A 20675-nucleotide genomic window follows, 5' to 3' on the forward strand; every position below is an offset into this window, starting at 1 on the left:
AACTGGTCAAGATCGCTGCCATATCTACTGCTCACTTTTATCAAACTACATAACTTTCCTTTCCTTTGCTATTTTTGAGGATTCATTATAATTATTCCCATATATTCTTAAGTTTGATTAGCGCGGTTTTGCTTAACACGGTAAAACTCGGGGATTTGTTAACCGCGTTAATCAAGGGATTGCTGTAGAACCTCAGTTAGCAAAGGTTCCAGTTAACAAAAAAATTTATTAACAACAAAGAATTTTGATTAATTTACCTTGCTCAGCAAAAAATTCACTTATCAAATAATTAGTGCATCATCGGTCGTCACAAAATTGTACATAGAATGCTACATATAGAATTGTGCACCCGGCATCATAGAATGAAAAGTAATTGACCTAAACTATGATTTATTTCTCCAAAATATATGATGGTTGTCACTAAAACATTATTTTCTGTTTCAGGTATGTTTTTCATGATCTTTTTTATTATAGTGAAATCACTTGACTTGATTAAAATTGTGCAAAATTACAAACCATCCTGTAAGCTTACAAATACAGAAGAAATGCTACATGGCTGCTGATATGAAGCTTGCAGTGGACAAGGTCGTTGTCAATGCTCAATGGCATGTCCATGGATACAGTAATATCACATTAATAATATGGGAATTAATGAATATGGTAATATAATATCAATAAAGGAAAAACAAGTAAAAATCACAGAAAATGTCATTTATTTTACATCTACATCATCTACAATGAAAGAGGAGGACTTCAGAGTACTGTTAGTAATGGATGAGTACACTCTGCATGCTTCAAACATTTTAAATTAATTTTTATTGCAAGTGTCCCGGATTACCCCATTCCCAGGGGTAAATCGGGACGGTTTTAATTTGCCTCTGGCACCTCACAAATAGCATATGAAATTTTTTGAAAATGCCATTGGATAGCCCTCGCAAAGATAATGAGTTTAGGCTCATAAAATGAGCCTAAACTTGTTTCTGAAATGTTTCATGGTAAGAAATTACTAACAAAAAATGCTCAAAACCATCCCTTTTTTCCCCTTTTGAGGGTACACTTTGCAAAATTTTCAAAATTAAGTTTTATTTAAAGTGTCCTGGATTACCCCATTCCCCAGGAGTAATTTGGTATGCTTTCATTTGGCATCTGGCACCTCACAAATAGCATATGAAAATTTTTGAAGATGCTATACAATAGCCCTCATAAAGAGCTTCAAAATGAGCCTAAACTTAATTAAGAAATGTTTCCTAGTAAGAAGTTAGCAACAAAAAATGCTCAAAACAGTCCCTTATTACCCCGTTTTATGGTACTTTTTCAATCATGGTACAAAGTTTTGGCTCAGTTTTGTTAAATAATTAGACTGTTTTGCATGCCAGCAACATAACTCAAATGCTGCGGGCTCTACCAAAGTCAGTGGAATTAACAGTAAAAAAAATATAACTCAGTACTCACTGCAGTGAGTGACAGAGAGCGCATTTTCTCGTCGACGAAAACTTGGGGTCACGGACAGACAGACAGACGGACATGGCGAGCACAATAGTGCATTTTTTCCATAAATGAGAAAATGCGCTAAAAAGAATTGCCTGTTTGTTATAAGAATTGTTAATGTGCAAATCATCTGGAAAATTGTACCAAAGTTCACATTTATTTATCGTAAACAAAAAAATTTCTTCCAATTAATGTACTCTCAGAATGAATAAACAATTAGACAGAAAAGACTCTTTCAACAGTTGTTGCTTTATAGCGCATTTTCTCATTTATGGAAAAAATGCACTATTGTGCTTGCCATGTCCGTCTGTCCGTCCGTCTGTCTGTGACCTCAAATTTTTGTCAACGAGAAAATGCGCTCTCTGTCACTCACTGCAGTGAGTACTGAGTTATGTTTTTTTTTTTATTTGACAAGCAATTCCCAAATTTGAATAATTCATGAGATTAATAAACTTCTTAGTCATGAGAAATTATCTGTTGCTGTGGTCACAACTCACAAGTCACAACACACAGACGTAGTTCGATACTGATACAGGCTGGACAGCATGTCTCTCATGGGCTCCTGCTGAAGATTACACTTTGAGAGTTCATTAAGTAAAAATTATTAATAAAAATAATAAATTAACAATAAATTAGGTAATAAGCGCTCCAAGTTGCAGCACTCAGTTTTCAAGTGATGTTTATCTCAAAATTAAAATTTATTTAGCAAGTATTTCTTGCATGAGAGATACTTAGAAGTTTTTCAATGTTAACAACATTAAAATTCATACAGAAATGTATTTTTTAGGCTAAAATTTAGGCTCCAAAGGACCAAGTTGAAACTGCACTTTGTCCAGGTTGTGGTGCCACTCTGGATGCATTCTTAATTACCATCTACTTATGGGATTTTGTAGCACACCAGTGCCAAATTGAAGTGCGCTGACCGCACTGCGCAGCAGCATCATGGCTCAGCTGACAGCTTGCAGCTTGACAGCTGAGCAGGTGCGAGTGACAATGTCTGATGGTGGTGGGGCTGCAGTGCCCACCATCAGATATTGCTAAGTGCCTAGCCAATTCACCTAGCCAAATTATACCATAAAGCCAAAAAATAGACTGTTCCATGTAGAAAAATGTAAGAAAAACTTGTTTTACTTGCTAAAATACGTTACTTGTAAGTTGCGGTACAGCCGTTATTAATATGTTTTGAAGGCATGACTGCCATCCCTACCTACCAGTCTTATCAACTTGACTAACCAAGAAAAGACACGGTCACTTGCTTCACTTTAAAATTTGAACCCATTGCTTCATATGTCACTTTAAGCTAGGTTCAAAATCTAAATTGAAAAATTAGCAATGCACTTACAGTTCATATACAACACTCAAGTGTGACTGCATGGAGAGATTGGGATGCTAGCAATCATGTTTGTTTACATTAGAGTAGATGATCAAACTTGTTTTGAATGTCTATATTTTCCATCAACATTCTTTTGCCACATATGTGTAACAATGCATAGTGCATACCAGTACTATTGTATGGTTTTGGTTTCATTTATTATGTTATGATTATTTTTGGCATGATGCAGATATTATATATCAAACTTTTATGCAATGAGCTTGGCAGTGTAAATATCTAGGCTACTAGGTCTAGTCTCAAAGGGGCTGACAATATTTTATTGTTAATATCATGGAAGTTGTATGATAGTAACTGAGAATCATGTGCATATCACTTTTAAATTACCGCATCAATACCTACAACAAATATATACATACAGAACAAATTTACGATTAATGTTTTCATAATCTTTGTAAAACGTTTTGACTTCATATTTCTCCAAAATTAAAACTGATTTTAACCAAATAACAAGAAAGCTATTTATTATCAATATGGTCCTGCTGCTTGCAGGCATTTTCAGATTTTTTTTTGTCTGCTATGTTCTTACATACCAATGCTAAGCACTTTGCACATAATGCTTTGTATGCACAACCTGTTTGTTATGTCTTGAACACACAGCTCGTGAAGGTTTTTGTCCTGAATATATTGAGGTCATAATCAAATATCCATGAAATTTGCTTTGAGAAGGAATATAAATATTTTGAACTTATTATTTCCTACATTGTTGTTTTACTAAATTAATTTAAAACCTGAATTATTGATAGCCATTATATGACCAAATGCAAATAAAACACTTGCTTGTAGTTCATGACTTGAATAAGTGTTTTGATATTTTTTGCTTCAATTGTTGAAAAATCAATTGTTAAAGCCACTACATCCCTGAGGGAAAATCTAATAAAAATACAAATTAAAAAATAAATTTTAAATAAATTAAATATAACTGAATTAGAACAGACCTATCTATCAATTGTCTGCCATGCTGCAGTGTAAAACACAGAGCCAAACCAAAATTAAACATTTCTTGATTAAGATAAGCAGTCATCACGCTAGAATGACAAAAAATGAACTTCAAAATATTTGTTTGAAAATAATTTCAGTATAGGCTGCCAAATGCAAATAGTAATGCTCAAGCTCATGTCATCTATAGAAATCTATTGTGTAGTGGTAGTCAGTCATGCACTTGAGCAGCTTTTGCTTTTTGGATTTAATTTAATTAAATTCTCACTCCAGGCCTTTTCTTTTCAAATTCAAAATTCTCAAACCAGCAAGAGCTGCAAGGCTAGCTGCCAACATGATGCTGGTCTGCCACTTTTGTTCATTTAGTACAGGCATGGAATATATCTACTTGGCGAGCCGTGACTGAATTTCTTGAGCTGTGGTTTTATTGATTTGCCAGCCATGGTTCCATTACTTTGTGCTGTTATTCCATTTCTTCAAGCAGTGAATTCCATATTATGGCCATGAAAAGCCATTTATGAGCCACAAACTTGTTTTCAAAGTCCATGCATTGGGCATGCACATGTTATCTCAATTCTCTGATTATACCCTAAAAACAGTCGAACAGCAAAACTGACATGTCTTTATTTAATTGGCAATTGAACAATTGATAATGCAGTCTGACCGCTCTGATGTGACATGACTGCAGCTATGCCATGATCAAGGAGATGTTTTGGGATTTGGGTTGACATGTTATTAGGCTCTGCAAGATATTTTGGCAATTGGCAGGACTCAGGAGTGCCTACAGCCTACTGCCTGGAGTGTTGAACTGAAGTAATGCAGATTGTGCTATAGTTGGAGAAGTTGAAATTTTATGAAGGAACATGTTTGTGAAGTGCCACTGTGCAGAGAGTGGATGAATATTGCAAGATCTTTGGCGACGCTTCAGTAGCAAAATTTACGCCTTCAGAAGATCTTGCAGACACATTTAGATTGAAATTCTTGCATTTAATATATTTGTTAGTCTTCGGCCAACTATTTAGAAAAAAGCAAGGTTTCTGGTATGTTGGTTGGATCAGAATGCAATGAAGCTTGTCAGGAAATCAGTTGCGATGAGTTCCCGCAAAAAAATGTAAACATCAAGATTACGATTACGTAGTTGCGGTCACATTAGAGCGGTCAGACTGCATTATCACATGATTAGTTGACACTTGCTGTACAATCAGACTGTTTTTAGGGTAAAATTAGTTATTTGGCATTTTGGAGATTGGGGTAACACGTGCATGCAACCTTGTAAATAAGTTCGTGGCTTGTAAATAGTTTTTCATTACTCAGCGTAAATGGCTTTTCATTAAAAATTACCCGGCGACGCATCTTAAAATTACCTGGCAACGCTTAGGGCTTAAAAACCCATATATTGGCAACGCTGCATCCACCCTCTGCACCCTGGGTGAAGTGAAGCACCCATTTTTTTAATCAAACAAATATACATAACATTAGAGCAGCAAGATTTCACACTTACTGAAACTGAAATTATATGATATTAAAGCCGTGATATTTTGGAAAAAAAAGTTTTCCATTCCTTTCAATAGTGTTTAATAGTGGCTATTAAATTTTGAACACTAGCCTATTTGAAATTGTTGAATACCTGGGTCAGGAAGATGTGCCAGGTGCGCGGGAATTTATATTGTCATTTTAACGACCTGCGCGGTGCGCCGTACTATGCCGGTAAAATAAATGCGCCGTGCGCCGACAGCGCCGTACTTTTAGAAAGCTAAAATAGCTTAAATATGGACGCGCGGCAATGCATATTACGTAATCACACTGACCGTACACACAAACGTGTATCCGTCACTATCCACACTGTGTTGTGGTTGGATACAGTAAATTTGCAGTAAGTCAGAAAATACCAGAAAAATACCAGATTTAGGCATATACATGTATACCAGATCTAAAATATTCATACCAGACACCTTTTGAACATACCAGATTTGTGAAATCTGGTATAGAAATATACCATCTGGCAATGCTGGTTCAGCGTTACTTGAAATCATCTACAGACAATGTTGTCATTCCATTCAGATGAAAACTGTGTCTAAATCAGAACTGTGTCAGACGGCTCCGCGGCCCGCGCCGAGTGCTGCGCGGAATCGATGACCATAATTTGCACAAACGCCTGCACGGAAAAAAATATAATTAGATTGATTTATGCGAGAAATTTCCATGTTTATATACATCTTCCTGAGTGTGGGTTGAATAGTGTTCAATAGCTCCTGATTTTAGTGATTTAGTGCACAGCTATCTTTTGTTTGGATTTTGGAAAGGTGGGGGAGGGGAGGGCAAGGGGGCGTGCACTGTGCCACTGTGCAGAGAATGAACAAAGATTTCAAGACTTACGGCGACGCATTATCGGCAAAATTTTTGCCTTCAGAAGATCTTGCCGACACATTTAGATTGAAATTCTTGTATTTAATATATTTCTCAGTCTTCAGCCAACTATTTAGAAAAAAAGTAAGGTTTCCGGTACGTTGGATGGATTACGATGCAGCGAAGCTTCTCCGGAAATCAGTTGCGATGAGTTCCTGCAAAAAATGTAAACAACATTTTTTCGATTGCGTAGTTTCGGTCGCATTAGAGCGGTCAGACTGCTTTATTACTTGTTCAGTTGACACTTGCTGTACAACCAGACTGTTTTTAGGGTAAAATTAGTTATTTGGGGTAACACGTGCATGCAACCTTGTAATAAGTTCGTGGCTTGTGAATAGTTCGTCATTACTCAGCGTAAATGGCTTTTCATTAAAAATTACCCGGCGACGCATCTTTAAAATGGCCGGCAACGCTTTGGGCTTAAAAATCCATATATTGCCGACGCTGCATCCACCCTCTGCATAGTGGGCACTGTGTTGTGCAGCAGTCCATAAAGAAGCATTGATCAGTTCAAAATGTCAAACTTCAAACAGTCAAAGCCCATGTTTTTTATATTACCTATTAATTTCACTATGACTGTTAGAAAGTGAAAGATTTTCCGTTGCACATCATCTTTGTTATTACCTCCTCTCAGAAGTTCACACAGAGAAAATTGTACATTTATACCTTTTACATTAGTTTGCAGCTCTTGTCTGGACTGCAGTTGCACTCTGTTGCAGCGCCAGCAGGCAGCAGCTAGTATGGAATATATCTACTTGGCGAGCCGTGACTGAATTTTTCGAGCCGTGGTTTTATGGATTTGCCAGAGCTCGTAGAAATGGAATCACGGCTGGCAAATCCATAAAACCACGGCTCGAAAAATTCAGTCGCGGCTCGCCAAGTAGATATATTCCATACTAGGTAGTGCTCGCAGCTCACTGCTCATTCAAATTTCAATGGCATACACAATTCCACACTCCACAGTGCGGACATTCACAGTTCAACACTCGCTCATGTTGAACTTGAATCTGTGCAAGTGACTTCTAAAGTTCTAAGTTCTAACGCCGGCATCTTCAATTCTGAGTCGGGCAGCAGCACATTCTAGCCTGCGAGACTTCAGACAGAACAACGGTCGCAGACTGGGTTCGGCCCTGGAGGCTGGAACACAATTTTTTTATAGTTGGGGTTAAGACTTGTGGCGACAAAAATAAAACAAATGCGCCCACCAGCCTGTTCTCTGTCAGAACTGGAACATGATGCCGTTATTGCCGCTGGCTGAAGTGGCGAACGAATGATCAATAGATTGAATGACGCGTCTGCACGGATCCGGAAATTAAGCAGAGAGTAAAAGAACGGTTTTGATAATTGGGTTTTGATTATCATATATTGAAAAATTACATGGATAAACTTTATGGTTGAACTATATAATACATAGTTGAAGTATAAACTATTTCAACCATGGAAAAATAAAATACTGAAATTACGCATATCTCCTCTCTGCGTTCTACAATTTTTTTAAATTGGTAAATTGAAATTTTTAACATGAGGCTATACTCGTTTTCACAGGATTAAACTTATTATAGCCTCATCTTGGATTGAACGTTCGATTCTTATGACTACCTAAGCATCTGATACGTAGAGTAAGGCGTGCTGAAATAAGTTAAATTCCTGATAAATAAGTTAAATTCCCTGAAATAAGTTAAAGTCCTATGAGGAAAGATTAAAGATTATGAAGCTTCCAAGCCTCCATTATCGACGTCTGCGTGGGGACCTCATTGAAGTATACAAATATACTCACGGGTTCCAAAGGCCGGATCCCTTGTGAATCAAGTCACGAAAAGTTCAAGAATTGGCAACAGGCCATGGGCCTATGTCTTCAACGCCGACACTTCTATTCTAATTACTTTTCAATGTAAATCACCAGTCAGCACTCGTCAATAAAACAGCGCTCGCTAATAGTGCCCACAGCAAAACGATCGCGTACGTCTAACATAACGTAACAAAACATAATGATGTCGGCGCTGAAGAATAGGCCTGATGTGGCCTGTCACCGATTCTTGTACTTTTCGCGACTTGTTCACAGGAAATCTAAAAACAGGTCCTTTGACCGGATCTTTTCAAGACTTACGATAGTTTGGAATAGCTACTAGGCTTCCGCCAGGTTTGATATGGTGCTAGGCATTTCAAGTCTGAACATATATTTTTCCATAGCTTTATCTAGTCTGTTCTTGAACGCGTTCATTCATGGAGCGTCAACGATGTAACCAGGGAGGCTGTTCCAACTGTCGGTAACATGAAGCGAGAAGAAATGTTGTCGCGTGGATGAGTTGCAACGAAGTTATTCTAGTTTATAGCTGTGGTCAGAAAGACTACGCTACAAATGAAATTTACTAACAAGTTCAACGCTTATCCCTCTGCCATCGTATGACACTTTCCTGGAACATAAAATTATACAGTACGTAAACTATTGAGTGTAGCAACCTGAGGACGTTTATACGCAACAGAGAACATTTTAAAGTTGTCGTACGTGGCGGCAACCATCAGTACAAGTCATTTTGCGCTCACTAGAACGTATTTTTTTTTTAAGTAGGCTTGTGACAATATTACTCCGGTTACTCATGTCAGGCGGTAGAGGGTTATACCTCAGAAAATATTCACCCTCAGAGTGTGGAGTGATGAAATAAGGAGAATCATTCACTTTCTAAATGTAAAACACCACTCCGACTCTCTGAGTTGAATAATTCCTAAGTTATAAGCGTTGAACCTACTAAACCCACTTCTTTATCAACAGGGTAACAACAACCTGGAATAGTCTGCCCCAGAGTGTCGTCCACGTCCCATCAGTCGCCTCCTTCAAGAACAGGCTGGATAATCCCTGGAAGTTCCTCCCCTCTCTATGACCCATCCTGCTACCACTAGTGACTTGGTGCCACCACGCACACATGCAAGTGCCACGTCGCTAGCAGCACAACGAGCGACGAACATGGCCCAGGAGCGCCTCAAACGTCGGTTCAGTTCAAGTTCAAGTAAACCGCACGCGGTCGTTTTGCTTCAAGCCCTGTTGGCGAGTGCTAAATGTTATTGTCGAGTTCAGAGTGGTGTAAATATAGCTATCCACGTTAATAATTTAATGTAATTAGTTAATATAATTATAAGCTCAGTCAACATGAAGAATTATAGAGGCAAAAATTAAATGTATTTATAAAAAATAATAAAAAATTGCGTCTCGACTTGGGGGGTAAAAAATTTTATTTTAACAAAGTTTTTAATACAATATACCAACTTTCCACAAGACTAAAATGTTTTGGATGGCAAATTGGTGCTGTACATGGTGGCGTAAATCTCACATATAAATAATTTCGTGGGCTGGTTTCCGAAGCAGGCTTGATGCGCGGCTCACTAGTCATTTACTGGCCTTGCTGAAGGACATTGGGCGTTACATTTGGGGCCAAATGGTGCTCAAAATAGGTGGTGTGACGCTGCGGTCCCAAATATATTTAATTTAAAATCATCTTCAATCATCTACAAGTAGGGTAAATAGCACAAAAATTGGGCTCGATTAACTCGGACATACACCTTTTACATCCCTCCACTACTAATCACGTCTACAATTCTGACATTACCCTCCTGTCTCTCCCATCACTTCCCTCCACTACTCTTCTGACATTGCCCTCCTGTCTCTCAACCGCCAAACGCTCTCCAAACATCAATTCATTTAAATCCTAAATAGCGCTCACCTCATATGAACAAGGGAAGGCAGAAATGTACATGATGTCTTGCTAATATGGTTCGTTCAGTTGACGATTCATTAAACGTGGATTAAAATAATAAATAGAAAGTTTGGCGTCTCGATTAGTAAGTAAGTAAGTAGTATAATGGCTTACTACCGGTAGCGTTTCAGCTATTAAGCTATTTCGTACGGGAAGTCAAAATATAACAACGCCAGTGAGGCGGAAGGTCTTAATTAGTCAGTCTCAAATTATTCATCACCCACAAGGGGCGGAAGGCCTCAGATGTCCAGCCCGCTGAAGCTGGCTCGAAAGAAGCAGCGTTAGCATCTCAAAGAGACGAAGTGACAAGGAGGGACAGGTGAAAAGCAACAGAAACTAAGACACTCGAACAAGAGGTCGCTTACACGGGACGTCGGCCGCCCGCACGAGAGAGACAAAGAAGGGAAATGTAAGGAATCCTACCTACATAATAACTAGACACCACAAATGAGTCCATCAGTCAGACACCGCGAGCTCAGCGGTGGGGGGCTCTGGAACAATCCCCCTAGGAGCGCGAGATCCCATAGGACTTCTGACGAGCACAGACACGCGTCAGAAGGCCCCCTGAGGGGGTGTCTCGATTAGAAATATAAAGAATATCACCAGGTATTTTATCATTTCAATCAACTGCCGATGAAAAATGAAGTACAAGGTTGAGTTCGTTTGGTGTTTGGCATGTCGACACGCGTGGAAAGAGCAATAAATGGATTAGATTACGTTTGAATAGTAAGCCCCCTCCACACGTTCAAACTCATCGTTAGTCAAGTTTGACTGACCGTGACCGTTAGTCAAGCAAGACTGACCGTGTGGACGGTCAGACGTCTTGCACGACAGTTTCGAGGTTAGATAAACCTGGAAAAAAGTATGGGCGAGACCTTTAAGTACATACAGGCAAGGCTGGCGACAAGAAATCACAAGACAGCGATCGCCCACGAAAAAGTAGCTCTCTATTTTTTGCAGCTTTTTCGTCATTAAATTACGGCCACAGTATGTTCATCAGTAAAAGATAAGAGTTGAACAGGAAAGAATTTATTATGAAAAATTTCTAACAAATTACCCACAAAATAGCAACTTCTTGTCCTCATTACTGCACCGACATTCGGGCATGGGGATTTCACAATAGGATTCTGATCACTAAAATTTGAAATCCTATAAAAATATATATTACAATCGAAAACAATACTGTAATAGGTGATAGGATGAGAATATATAGAAAAGATATTAGCATGACACGATTATCACGTTGAAGGCGTTGCTTAACTTGCTAACCCACATTCCATTGTATGTATGTAAACAACAAACCTGTGTGACAATAATAGGTGCACATGGCGGTATATAAAAACAGCTGCCAAAACGTCTCAAAAACTGCTCGGAAAATCTCAAAGATCTTATCATCTCATAATTAAGTTTCGCTGATAGTATCAAGTCATGCCCGAAAAATATCGTGAGAAATATATTTATGAACCTGGCGCGGCATTGAAGTTGACTGGATGATATGACTTTGATGCTTAGGACGATCAATTCCCATGACTATGTAACAATCAGTTCTAAACTTATGAAGGCATTAAGGTACGTATGGCATTGGCCAGTCTATTGCCGGAGGGAAGAAGTCGCGCAAGGAATGCCTTATTTGCTGTACTTGTAGAAGCCTTCGCCACTCTTAATGCCGTACTTGCCCTCCTTGTAGAGCTTCTCCAGCAGGGGGATCTTGGCGAACAGGGGGTTGTCGGGGAACGCCTCCGCCCAGCCTGTAGGGCAAATGGGGGTGAGATACACAGCGAGGGTAAATGGGAACCCCACAAGGGATCTTGACAAGCAGGGTGGTTTCAGAGAACGCCTCTGCTCACCCTGGGCATAAATGGGGATGAGGTGAGATAGTGAGCGAGCTCAGTGAAACTCGCTCTTCCCTGACACTTCTCAAACCGTAAGAAAAAATTAACTTGTATGCCATGGTTTGGTATTAGAAATGCACAAGATGATGATTTTTATTCAATAAAGTCGACAAATCGGTGCTGGTTATCCATGAGAATGCTTCTATTGGGCAACCACAAAACGACATACTTAAAATAAAATACTTAAAAAAACTTTTTTTAAAAAACCATGTTTTTCTTGTGGACTAAAAAGTAGAAAATAAATTATGGCTCGCCCCAAAAAACGTGTGTCGGGCAGATTTATGATTAAAGCGAAAAGCACACAGAGACAGAGAACCCGAGAGCTGGGTGCGAGAGACAGAGAACCCGGGAGCTGGGTGCGAGAGACAGAGAACCCGGGAGCTGGGTGCGAGAGACAGAGAACCCGGGAGCTGGGTGCGAGAGACAGAGAACCCGAGAGCTGGGTGCGAGAGACAGAGAACCCGGGAGCTGGGTGCGAGAGACAGAGAACCCGAGAGCTGGGTGCAAGAGACAGAGAACCCGAGAGCTGGGTGCAAGAGACAGAGAACCCAAGAGCTGGGTGCGAGAGACAGAGAACCCGAGAGCTGGGTGCAAGAGACAGAGAACCCGGGCGCTGTTTGCGTGAGACAGAGACCCCGGGAGCTGGGTGCAAGAGACTGAGTCTCTCACCACTGCACCACCACAACTCGAGGTGGGGCATAACCTACCCTGCCTGATGAAGTAGGACGTGTCAAGCCCTACGTAGTCGGCAAGCTCCAGAGGCCCCATGGGGTAGCCAGCCCCCAGCTTCATGGCCGTGTCAATGTCCTTGGCAGAGGCGTCGCCCCGCTCCAGCATACGAACAGCCTCCCCCACGTACGGAATCTGGGGAGAAAACATGGACACTAGTATGCAGAGTGGAAATAACATGTACACTAGTGAGTGGAAATAACATGAACACTGGTACGAAGTGTGGAAATAACATGTACACTAGTAAGTGGAAATAACATGTACACTGGTATGCAGTGTGGAAATAACATGTACACTAGTACGCAGTGTGGAAATAACATGTACACTAGTACACAGTGTGGAAATAACATCTACACTAGTATGCAGTGTGGAAATAACATGTACACTAGTACATAGTGTGGAAATAACATGTACACTAGTACACAGTGTGGAAATAACATCTACACTAGTATGCAGTGTGGAAATAACATGTACACTAGTACGCAGTGTAGAGAATTTATCAGGTTGAATACAGGCAATCCACAGATACCTCAAATTTGCCAGATACCTTACGTCAATATGCACCCACGAAGAATATAAGAATGCATTTAACATAACAGAAACTTTTCTACCAGAGAACTGTGTACAAGTCAAAAGGTAGCAGCTAAACCTTATATTCCATACAACTCTGTAGATCAAACACAATTGACACATACGGTACACCACACATCAAGCACACTACACAGGGCAGGGTGGCGCTGTAGTTACAGTTCCAGAGTACTAAGATTGGAGCAGAGAGATGTGGGTTCGATCCCAGCTCTGTGCGCCAGTTTCTATTTGTAAGCGGCAAGGAAACCGGGCGGTTAAGTGCAGCAGAATTGTAGCAGTGCATTGCGAGTTTCAGACCGCAAAATACTGTGAATGTTCTGCTATGCTAGGAATGGGCGACAGGCTTATGGCCTACTAAACACTGAAACTGCTATTATTATTACTATATTACACACCAGGAGCCTGTTGACGATGAAGCCTGGCGTGTCCTTGCACTGCACCGTCACCTTGCCGATGCTGGCGCCCCAGGCCTGCACCTGCTGGTACGTCTCCTCCGACGTCTCCGGCAGCCTGATGATCTGCAACACAAGCATGGGATAGAATAGAATGGAAGTGTCGGCACTGAAGAAATAGGCCCATGGCCTTTTGCCGATTCTTGTACTTTTCGTGACTTGATTCACAAAGGATCCGGCCTTTGGAACCCGATCTTTCTATAACTGACGATTGATTGAGATAGCTGCTGGACTAATTGCCTGGTCCATAATTTGCTAGGCATTTTAAGACTGAACATATGCTCCTGCATAGCTTCGTCTAGTCTGTTCTTGAAGGCGTTCATACTCAGAGCGTCAACGATGCTATCAGGGAGGCTGTTCCACATGTCGGTGACTCGAAGCGAGAAGAAATGTTGTCGCATGGATGTGTTCCTGTCTCTTATACACATCTAGATGTGTATAAGAGACAGATGTTGCATTGTTTTTTGTTGCATTGAGATTTAATTTCTTTTGATAGTATTTTTGAATACTATGCGTCTCTATACATAATTTAAATCACTTTTCCTGTTAAGTTTGTGTACTTACATACATTAAAATACGATTTTTCAAGTGTACGAATATTTATTTCCCCCCACTGTATATCCATGAAGAACATATGAATGCATTTAATATAAGAGAAAAATTTCTACCAGAGAACTGTGTACAAGACACAAGGTAGCAGCTAAACCTTGTACTATACAACTATCTCAGACAACACCACCACAGAACATCGGCCCTACAGCTCTGGAGCGAGCTCCTGTCGGTGGTGTCGTACTTGCGCGAGGTCTCTTATAAAAATGAGTCTGGGGAACCACAACAACTATACAACTCGGTACATGAAACACAACTGACACATGCACCACACATCATATACCACACATCATACACCACACATCATCCACGACACATCATACACCACACGTCATACACCACACATCATACACCACACATCACACACCACACATCACACACCACACATCACACACCACACTTCACACACCACACATCACACACCACACATCACACACCACACACCACACACCTGTCTCTTATACACATCTAGATGTGTATAAGAGACAGCTAGTACGCAGTGTGGAAATAACATGTACACTAGTACGCAGTGTGGAAATAAACTGTACACTAGTACGCAGTGTGGAAATAACATGTACACTAGTACGCAGCATGGAAATAACATGTACACTAGTACGCAGTGTGGAAATAAACTGTTCACTAGTACGCAGTGTGGAAATAAACTGTACACTAGTACGCAGTGTGGAAATAACATGTACACTAGTACGCAGCATGGAAATAACATGTACACTAGTACGCAGTGTGGAAATAAACTGTTCACTAGTACGCAGTGTGGAAATAAACTGTACACTAGTACGCAGTGTGGAAATAACATGTACACTAGTACGCAGCATGGAAATAACATGTACACTAGTACGCAGTGTGGAAATAAACTGTTCACTAGTACGCAGTGTGGAAATAAACTGTACACTAGTACGCAGTGTGGAAATAACATGTACACTAGTACGCAGCATGGAAATAACATGTACACTAGTACGCAGTGTGGAAATAAACTGTTCACTAGTACGCAGTGTGGAAATAAACTGTACACTAGTACGCAGTGTGGAAATAACATGTACACTAGTACGCAGCATGGAAATAACATGTACACTAGTACGCAGTGTGGAAATAAACTGTTCACTAGTACGCAGTGTGGAAATAAACTGTACACTAGTACGCAGTGTGGAAATAACATGTACACTAGTACGCAGCATGGAAATAACATGTACACTAGTACGCAGTGTGGAAATAAACTGTTCACTAGTACGCAGTGTGGAAATAAACTGTACACTAGTACGCAGTGTGGAAATAACATGTACACTAGTACGCAGCATGGAAATAACATGTACACTAGTACGCAGTGTGGAAATAAACTGTTCACTAGTACGCNTGGAGCCAGCTGCGGGAGAACAGTTAGCTTAGTAACAGAGGACGGCTTGAGATAAGAAAAGCGAGGAGGTGTTGGAGGCAAATATTGTGTGTGGTGGAGCCAGCTGCGGGAGTACAGTTTCCTTAGTAACAGGCTTGAGATAAGAAAGAAAATTACATTACATAAGTGGTCTGACAATCTGGAGGTTGGGGTTATAATAGACCACATCACTAAAGGCAATTTTCTGTTATTTTTATAATTATTCCAGCACTACTTGGATTTAAGTCCAATTTATGTGTCAAGTCACAATAAAATACAGTTCTGACAGAGCTCATCAAGAACTACTCTCTACCATGTGAGTTCCATGATCACTCAAGCTTTGCCCATTCCATGAATAATCCAATAATAAAGTAACTCAATGGACACTTAATCCAAAGTTTCAATGTCATTTGTTTTAGTGAAATGTAATGCTCAAAAATTTTGACGCCAATATTCTATCATCATTGAACTAGATTACTAGACTATGGAAGGTATAGAACTCAATGCTCTTACAAAGATGATAGACACAATATTTCATTCCCAGTAAGCCCAATAGAACCTTATCCAGCTTGGCAAAGAGCTCCTGCTTGATTTTGATGTTCTCCACAATAGCTTCAAGTACAAGGTCGCTCTCTGCCACAGCGGCCGCTGAGTCCGTGGAGCAGTGCAGCAGCGCCAGTGTCTTGTCGACAAACTCTGAGATCTTGCCAGCATCTCCCTGAGATGTTGTTCAGAGTTAAGAACAATACATAGTTAAGAACAATACATAGTTAAGAACAATACGCAGCAGCGCCAGTGTCTTGTCAACAAACTCTGAGATCTTGCCAGCATCTCCCTGTGATGTTGTTCAGAGTTAATAACAATACTTTACCCTGAACTGTAAAGAGCCCAGAAAATTGTTACAAAGATTATAACTTCATGCTGCACTAATAAGTAATATAGTCACTAACACTTTAGACTCACTTTCAATTACTTTGTAATTTAATAACAGTAATGGACTAATTGTTTCTCACATCCACGTCAACAAGGTGCACAGGTTTCCTTGAAGGCAAAAAATATTTATTATTGAAAAATTTTCTCATTCTTGAGCAAAATCTTCATTTAAGAACAACTTCTGGCAAACTACACTAATGGCATTAAGGATGTTGCCAGAAGGCATTATTGCTTTTTCTCCACTCAACCCATCTGTGTCATTAACCAATTTTCATACTCAATGCATCCTTTTGTTTCATATCGTTTCAGAACAGAGGTAATAATTAAATTCCATCCAAGCCAAGTTTAATTCAGTAACTAAAATGCTGCCAAGACAGTTGAATGCATCAAGTTAATTCTGCAATACTGTTGGGTGAGTGAAGCTCTTCCTGATAATGTATATATATGTATGTCTTCCTTAATGCTGCATTTTCCACATCTTTTTAACCGTTGCATTATTTATCTGCATTAATTGAGCACAACCCTACCATAGTCTAGTTAACTCTGTTTCAAGTGTTCATAGACATAATGGTGATGCGGTCCTTGTTTTACCTATATAACTTCACTTGCATTATTGTGTCAAATCTACTTCCAATGTTGTTTGCTTTGTGTTTAATTCAAATGCCAGCTGGGGGAGAACAGAGGGAGGCTTCAAATGCCAGCTGGGGGAGAACAGAGGGAGGCTTCAAATGCCAGCTGGGGAGAACAGAGGGAGGCTTCAAATGAGAAAGAAAATTAAGTGGTCTGACAATCCGGAGGTTCAAGTTATACCTACTGAATGACAAAACCAAAGGCAATTTATGGTTAATTATTTTTAAAAATTCTTCCAGCACTACTTATTACAAGTTCAATTTATATGTCAAGTAACAAAAAATACAGTTCTACCAGGGCTCATCAAGAACTATCCTCTACTTTGTGAGTTGCATAACCACTCTAGCTTTCCCTATTTCATGAATAATCCATTAATAAGGTAACTCAATGGACTCCTAATCCAAAGTTTTAACGTCATTTTTCTTAGTGAAATGTCGGTAACACTAAACAATTTTGATGTCAGTATTCTATTTTCATCAATCATTGAACTAGACTGTAGTAGGTATAGAACTCAATGCTATTATAAAGATGATAGACACACTATTTCATTCCCATAGAACCTTATCCAGCTTGGCAAAGAGCTCCTGCTTGAGTTTGATGTTCTCCACAATAGCTTCAAGTACAAGGTCGCTCTCTGCCACAGCAGCCGCTGAGTCTGTGGAGCAGTGCAGCAGCGCCAGTGTCTTGTCAACAAACTCTGATGTCTTGCCAGCATCTCCCTGGGATGTTGTTCAGAGTTAAGAACAATACATTGCCCTGGACTTTAAAGAGCCCTGAAAATTGTTACAAAGATAATAACTTTATAATAATGCACTAATAAGTAATCTAGTCACTAACAATTTATATTCAGTTTCATATTCTTTGTAATTTAATACATTTAATATCACAACATTCATCGAAGACAAGAAAGTATTCCTTATTGAGAATTTTCTTATTGTTAAGATAAACCTGCATTAAAGAACTACTTCTGGCAAACTACTCACTATGGAAACTAGTCACTCTCCATAGGGACTATGGTTACTATGGAGACTAATTCAGAAATTAATCAAATTATTACATGTGAATTTAAAATGCAAAGAATACAAAATGAGTTAGGAAAATTTTTTACAGAAGAATAATTAATTCCACCACATTAACTAAAGTGTGAAGCAACTGGAACATTAACTATATTACACAGGCACCTGCAGAAAAATTCCTAAAGAAACTTTGCAACTCACTGAAGATATGAGAACCTTGACACATTCTCTGCATCTAAGCCACAAATCTATAAGCTTAATAACAAATATCTTTTTGAAAACCATCTTAATACACAAATAAATAAACATTAAAAATAATGTTGATTGTCACCTCAAATTTCTTCTTGGCTACTCGCTGCAGTGACTGCTTGATGCGTTGCTGGGCAGCCTGCACTGCAGCAGCATCCACGTCAACAAGGTGCACCTTCTGCCCAGCCTGGGCTGCCACCTGAATAAGTTACTATTTATTGAAGTATATCAGCCTAAACAGCAAGTATCTGTACATAACAGGTCTCCTTGTGTCAAGCTTTACATTATTGTTCAGCTTATAACATAACATAACATAACATAATGATGTCGGCGCTGAAATGTAGGCCTGATGTGGCCTGTCGCCGATTCTTTTCCTTTTCGTGCCTTGTTCATAGATCTAAACTCGTATCATTTGATCGGATCTTTTCATGACTGGCGATAGTTTGAATAATCTCTAACCAATTCAACCCCCACTGCTGCAGTATTGTATATATTCATTGAAGTACCTATCAGCGCAAACAGCAAGTATCTGCACATAACAGGTCTGCAGTCTGCTTGTGCTAAGTTTTACATTATTGTTCAGCTTATAATCTCTATATGTTGCAATCATTTTATAATGTAATGCAGCCACAGGATTCATTATTATGACAAGGTTCAAAGGCAGTTTACTCCAGAAATTCTTTGAACTTATATCAGTAGAACACAAGAGATTTCAAAAGATTCACTATCATTTTTCATCACAGTGTAGATAGGATATTATAAATAATAATAATTGAAAGCCCACCTGTGCAACTCCAGCACCCATGAGTCCGCTCCCTATCACTGTGACTGTGCTGATTTTGGCAGCAGCAGCTGATGACATGGCACAAGCAGAGGCCACAGAACACAAAGCCATGATTGTCTTGAGGAAGTTTGGCTACCAAGAAATACAACTCATGACTGTAAGACACAGAGAATTAAAAATATATATGAAACATACGTATATATATATGCAAGTTTGATTGAAGACCAGAGCATGCTTTTTACTAACAATCTTCTTGTTCGTTTTCGTCACAAATTACCATTCCTAGATATATTAGTGCGAATTGAAGATAATTCCTTTGTCACTAATGTTTACCGAAAACCTACTGATGTCGGGAAAGTGCTTAACGAAAAAAGTGAATGCCCGCAGCGCTATAAAACCAACACAGTGCGCGCTCTCATACAAAGAGCATTCAAGACCTGCACATCCGAGAGTGATTTGAAAACAGAACTCAGATCGTGTAAACAAATTCTAGTGAATAATGGATTTTCAAATAGAACAGTTGACACTGAAATATCAAATTACCAATCGAGAGAAAACTGAACCAACAATGAAGCAATATCTAATGGAACCCCCACAACGGTCTTCTACCAAAACCAGATGAACAGAGGCTACAAAGTGGATGAACGAGTCATCCAATCAATTATTCATGATAATGTCAAGAGCACAACGGATAACGAAAATATAAAACTTCTGATCTACTACAAAAATAAGAAAATAAAAAAACCTTGTAATGAATAATAATCCCTGTAAAAAAACTGGTGTGCTTCATGAAACTAATGTGGTTTATAAATTCTCATGTAATAAAGAAGGTTGTAGACTTCTTCCAAACATGAACTACATTGGACTTACAAGTACGACTTTGAGCCAAAACTATTAAAATGTCATTCGGAAACCTGCTTTTCGATCTCCCGACGCCAGCAAGAAATTTGGTTTGACTCATTGAAAAAACGAACAAGAAGATTGTTAATAAAAAGCATGCTCTGGTCTTCAATCAAACTTGCATAAGAGAAAAGCTTCTGCCTAACTACACCAATATATATATATATATATACCATATAGAAAATACCACTCTACACAAGCAAAACTTCTAAACTAAAATCTTTCTGATTCCATCACCTTGAAACAGAAGTGGAAATATACACTTCATCAAAATCTAGCATGTCCTAAGTTTCAAGTTTCCAAATTTTGAGCGACCTTGGAAGTGCACAGCTACAAGTTCAAACTTAGCAATTTTAATTCAATTGAATTTTGAAATATTGTTATTATATAAATAAGTGCTACATCAGAAAATGATAGCACCAAACATTCAACAAAAAATTCCTCTATGTTATGTTGTCATAAAATTTGGCACCAACAATCTGTTGAGGACCTCTAAAATCTATTAATAATTTGCTTGATGCTACAAACCAAGAC

The 20675-nt window shown here is 39.2% G+C and overlaps 1 protein-coding gene across 1 annotated transcript; it reads right to left on the minus strand.

The window, feature by feature from the left end:
* Positions 1-10985: 10985 nt before the first annotated feature.
* LOC108667107 (hydroxyacyl-coenzyme A dehydrogenase, mitochondrial-like) lies at positions 10986-19434 on the minus strand. The gene is made up of 8 exons (XM_047883541.1): positions 19242-19434; positions 18540-18656; positions 17741-17911; positions 16189-16347; positions 15655-15714; positions 13577-13759; positions 12572-12728; positions 10986-11720 (listed from the first exon to the last, which is right to left on the minus strand). The coding sequence occupies exons 1-8, from the start codon at positions 19350-19352 to the stop codon at positions 11599-11601; spliced, it is 1080 nt and encodes a 359-aa protein (XP_047739497.1). The 5' UTR covers positions 19353-19434; the 3' UTR covers positions 10986-11598.
* Between the last annotated feature and the right edge of the window lie 1241 nt (positions 19435-20675).

Source organism: Hyalella azteca, unplaced genomic scaffold (genome assembly GCF_000764305.2).
Source record: "Hyalella azteca isolate HAZT.00-mixed unplaced genomic scaffold, Hazt_2.0.2 contig13203, whole genome shotgun sequence".
Classification (NCBI taxonomy): domain Eukaryota; kingdom Metazoa; phylum Arthropoda; class Malacostraca; order Amphipoda; family Hyalellidae; genus Hyalella; species Hyalella azteca.

Coding starts and splice junctions, on each gene's coding strand:
- LOC108667107 (XM_047883541.1), bottom strand. CDS start 19,352: ATGGCTTTGTGTTCTGTGGCCTCTGCTTGTGCCATGTCATCAGCTGCT. Junction 17,912..18,539: donor TAGCCAAGAAGAAATTTGAG/GTGACAATCAAC, acceptor ACAACATCCCAG/GGAGATGCTGGCAAGACATC. Junction 16,348..17,740: donor TGGATAAGGTTCTATGGGAA/TGAAATAGTGTG, acceptor ACAACATCTCAG/GGAGATGCTGGCAAGATCTC.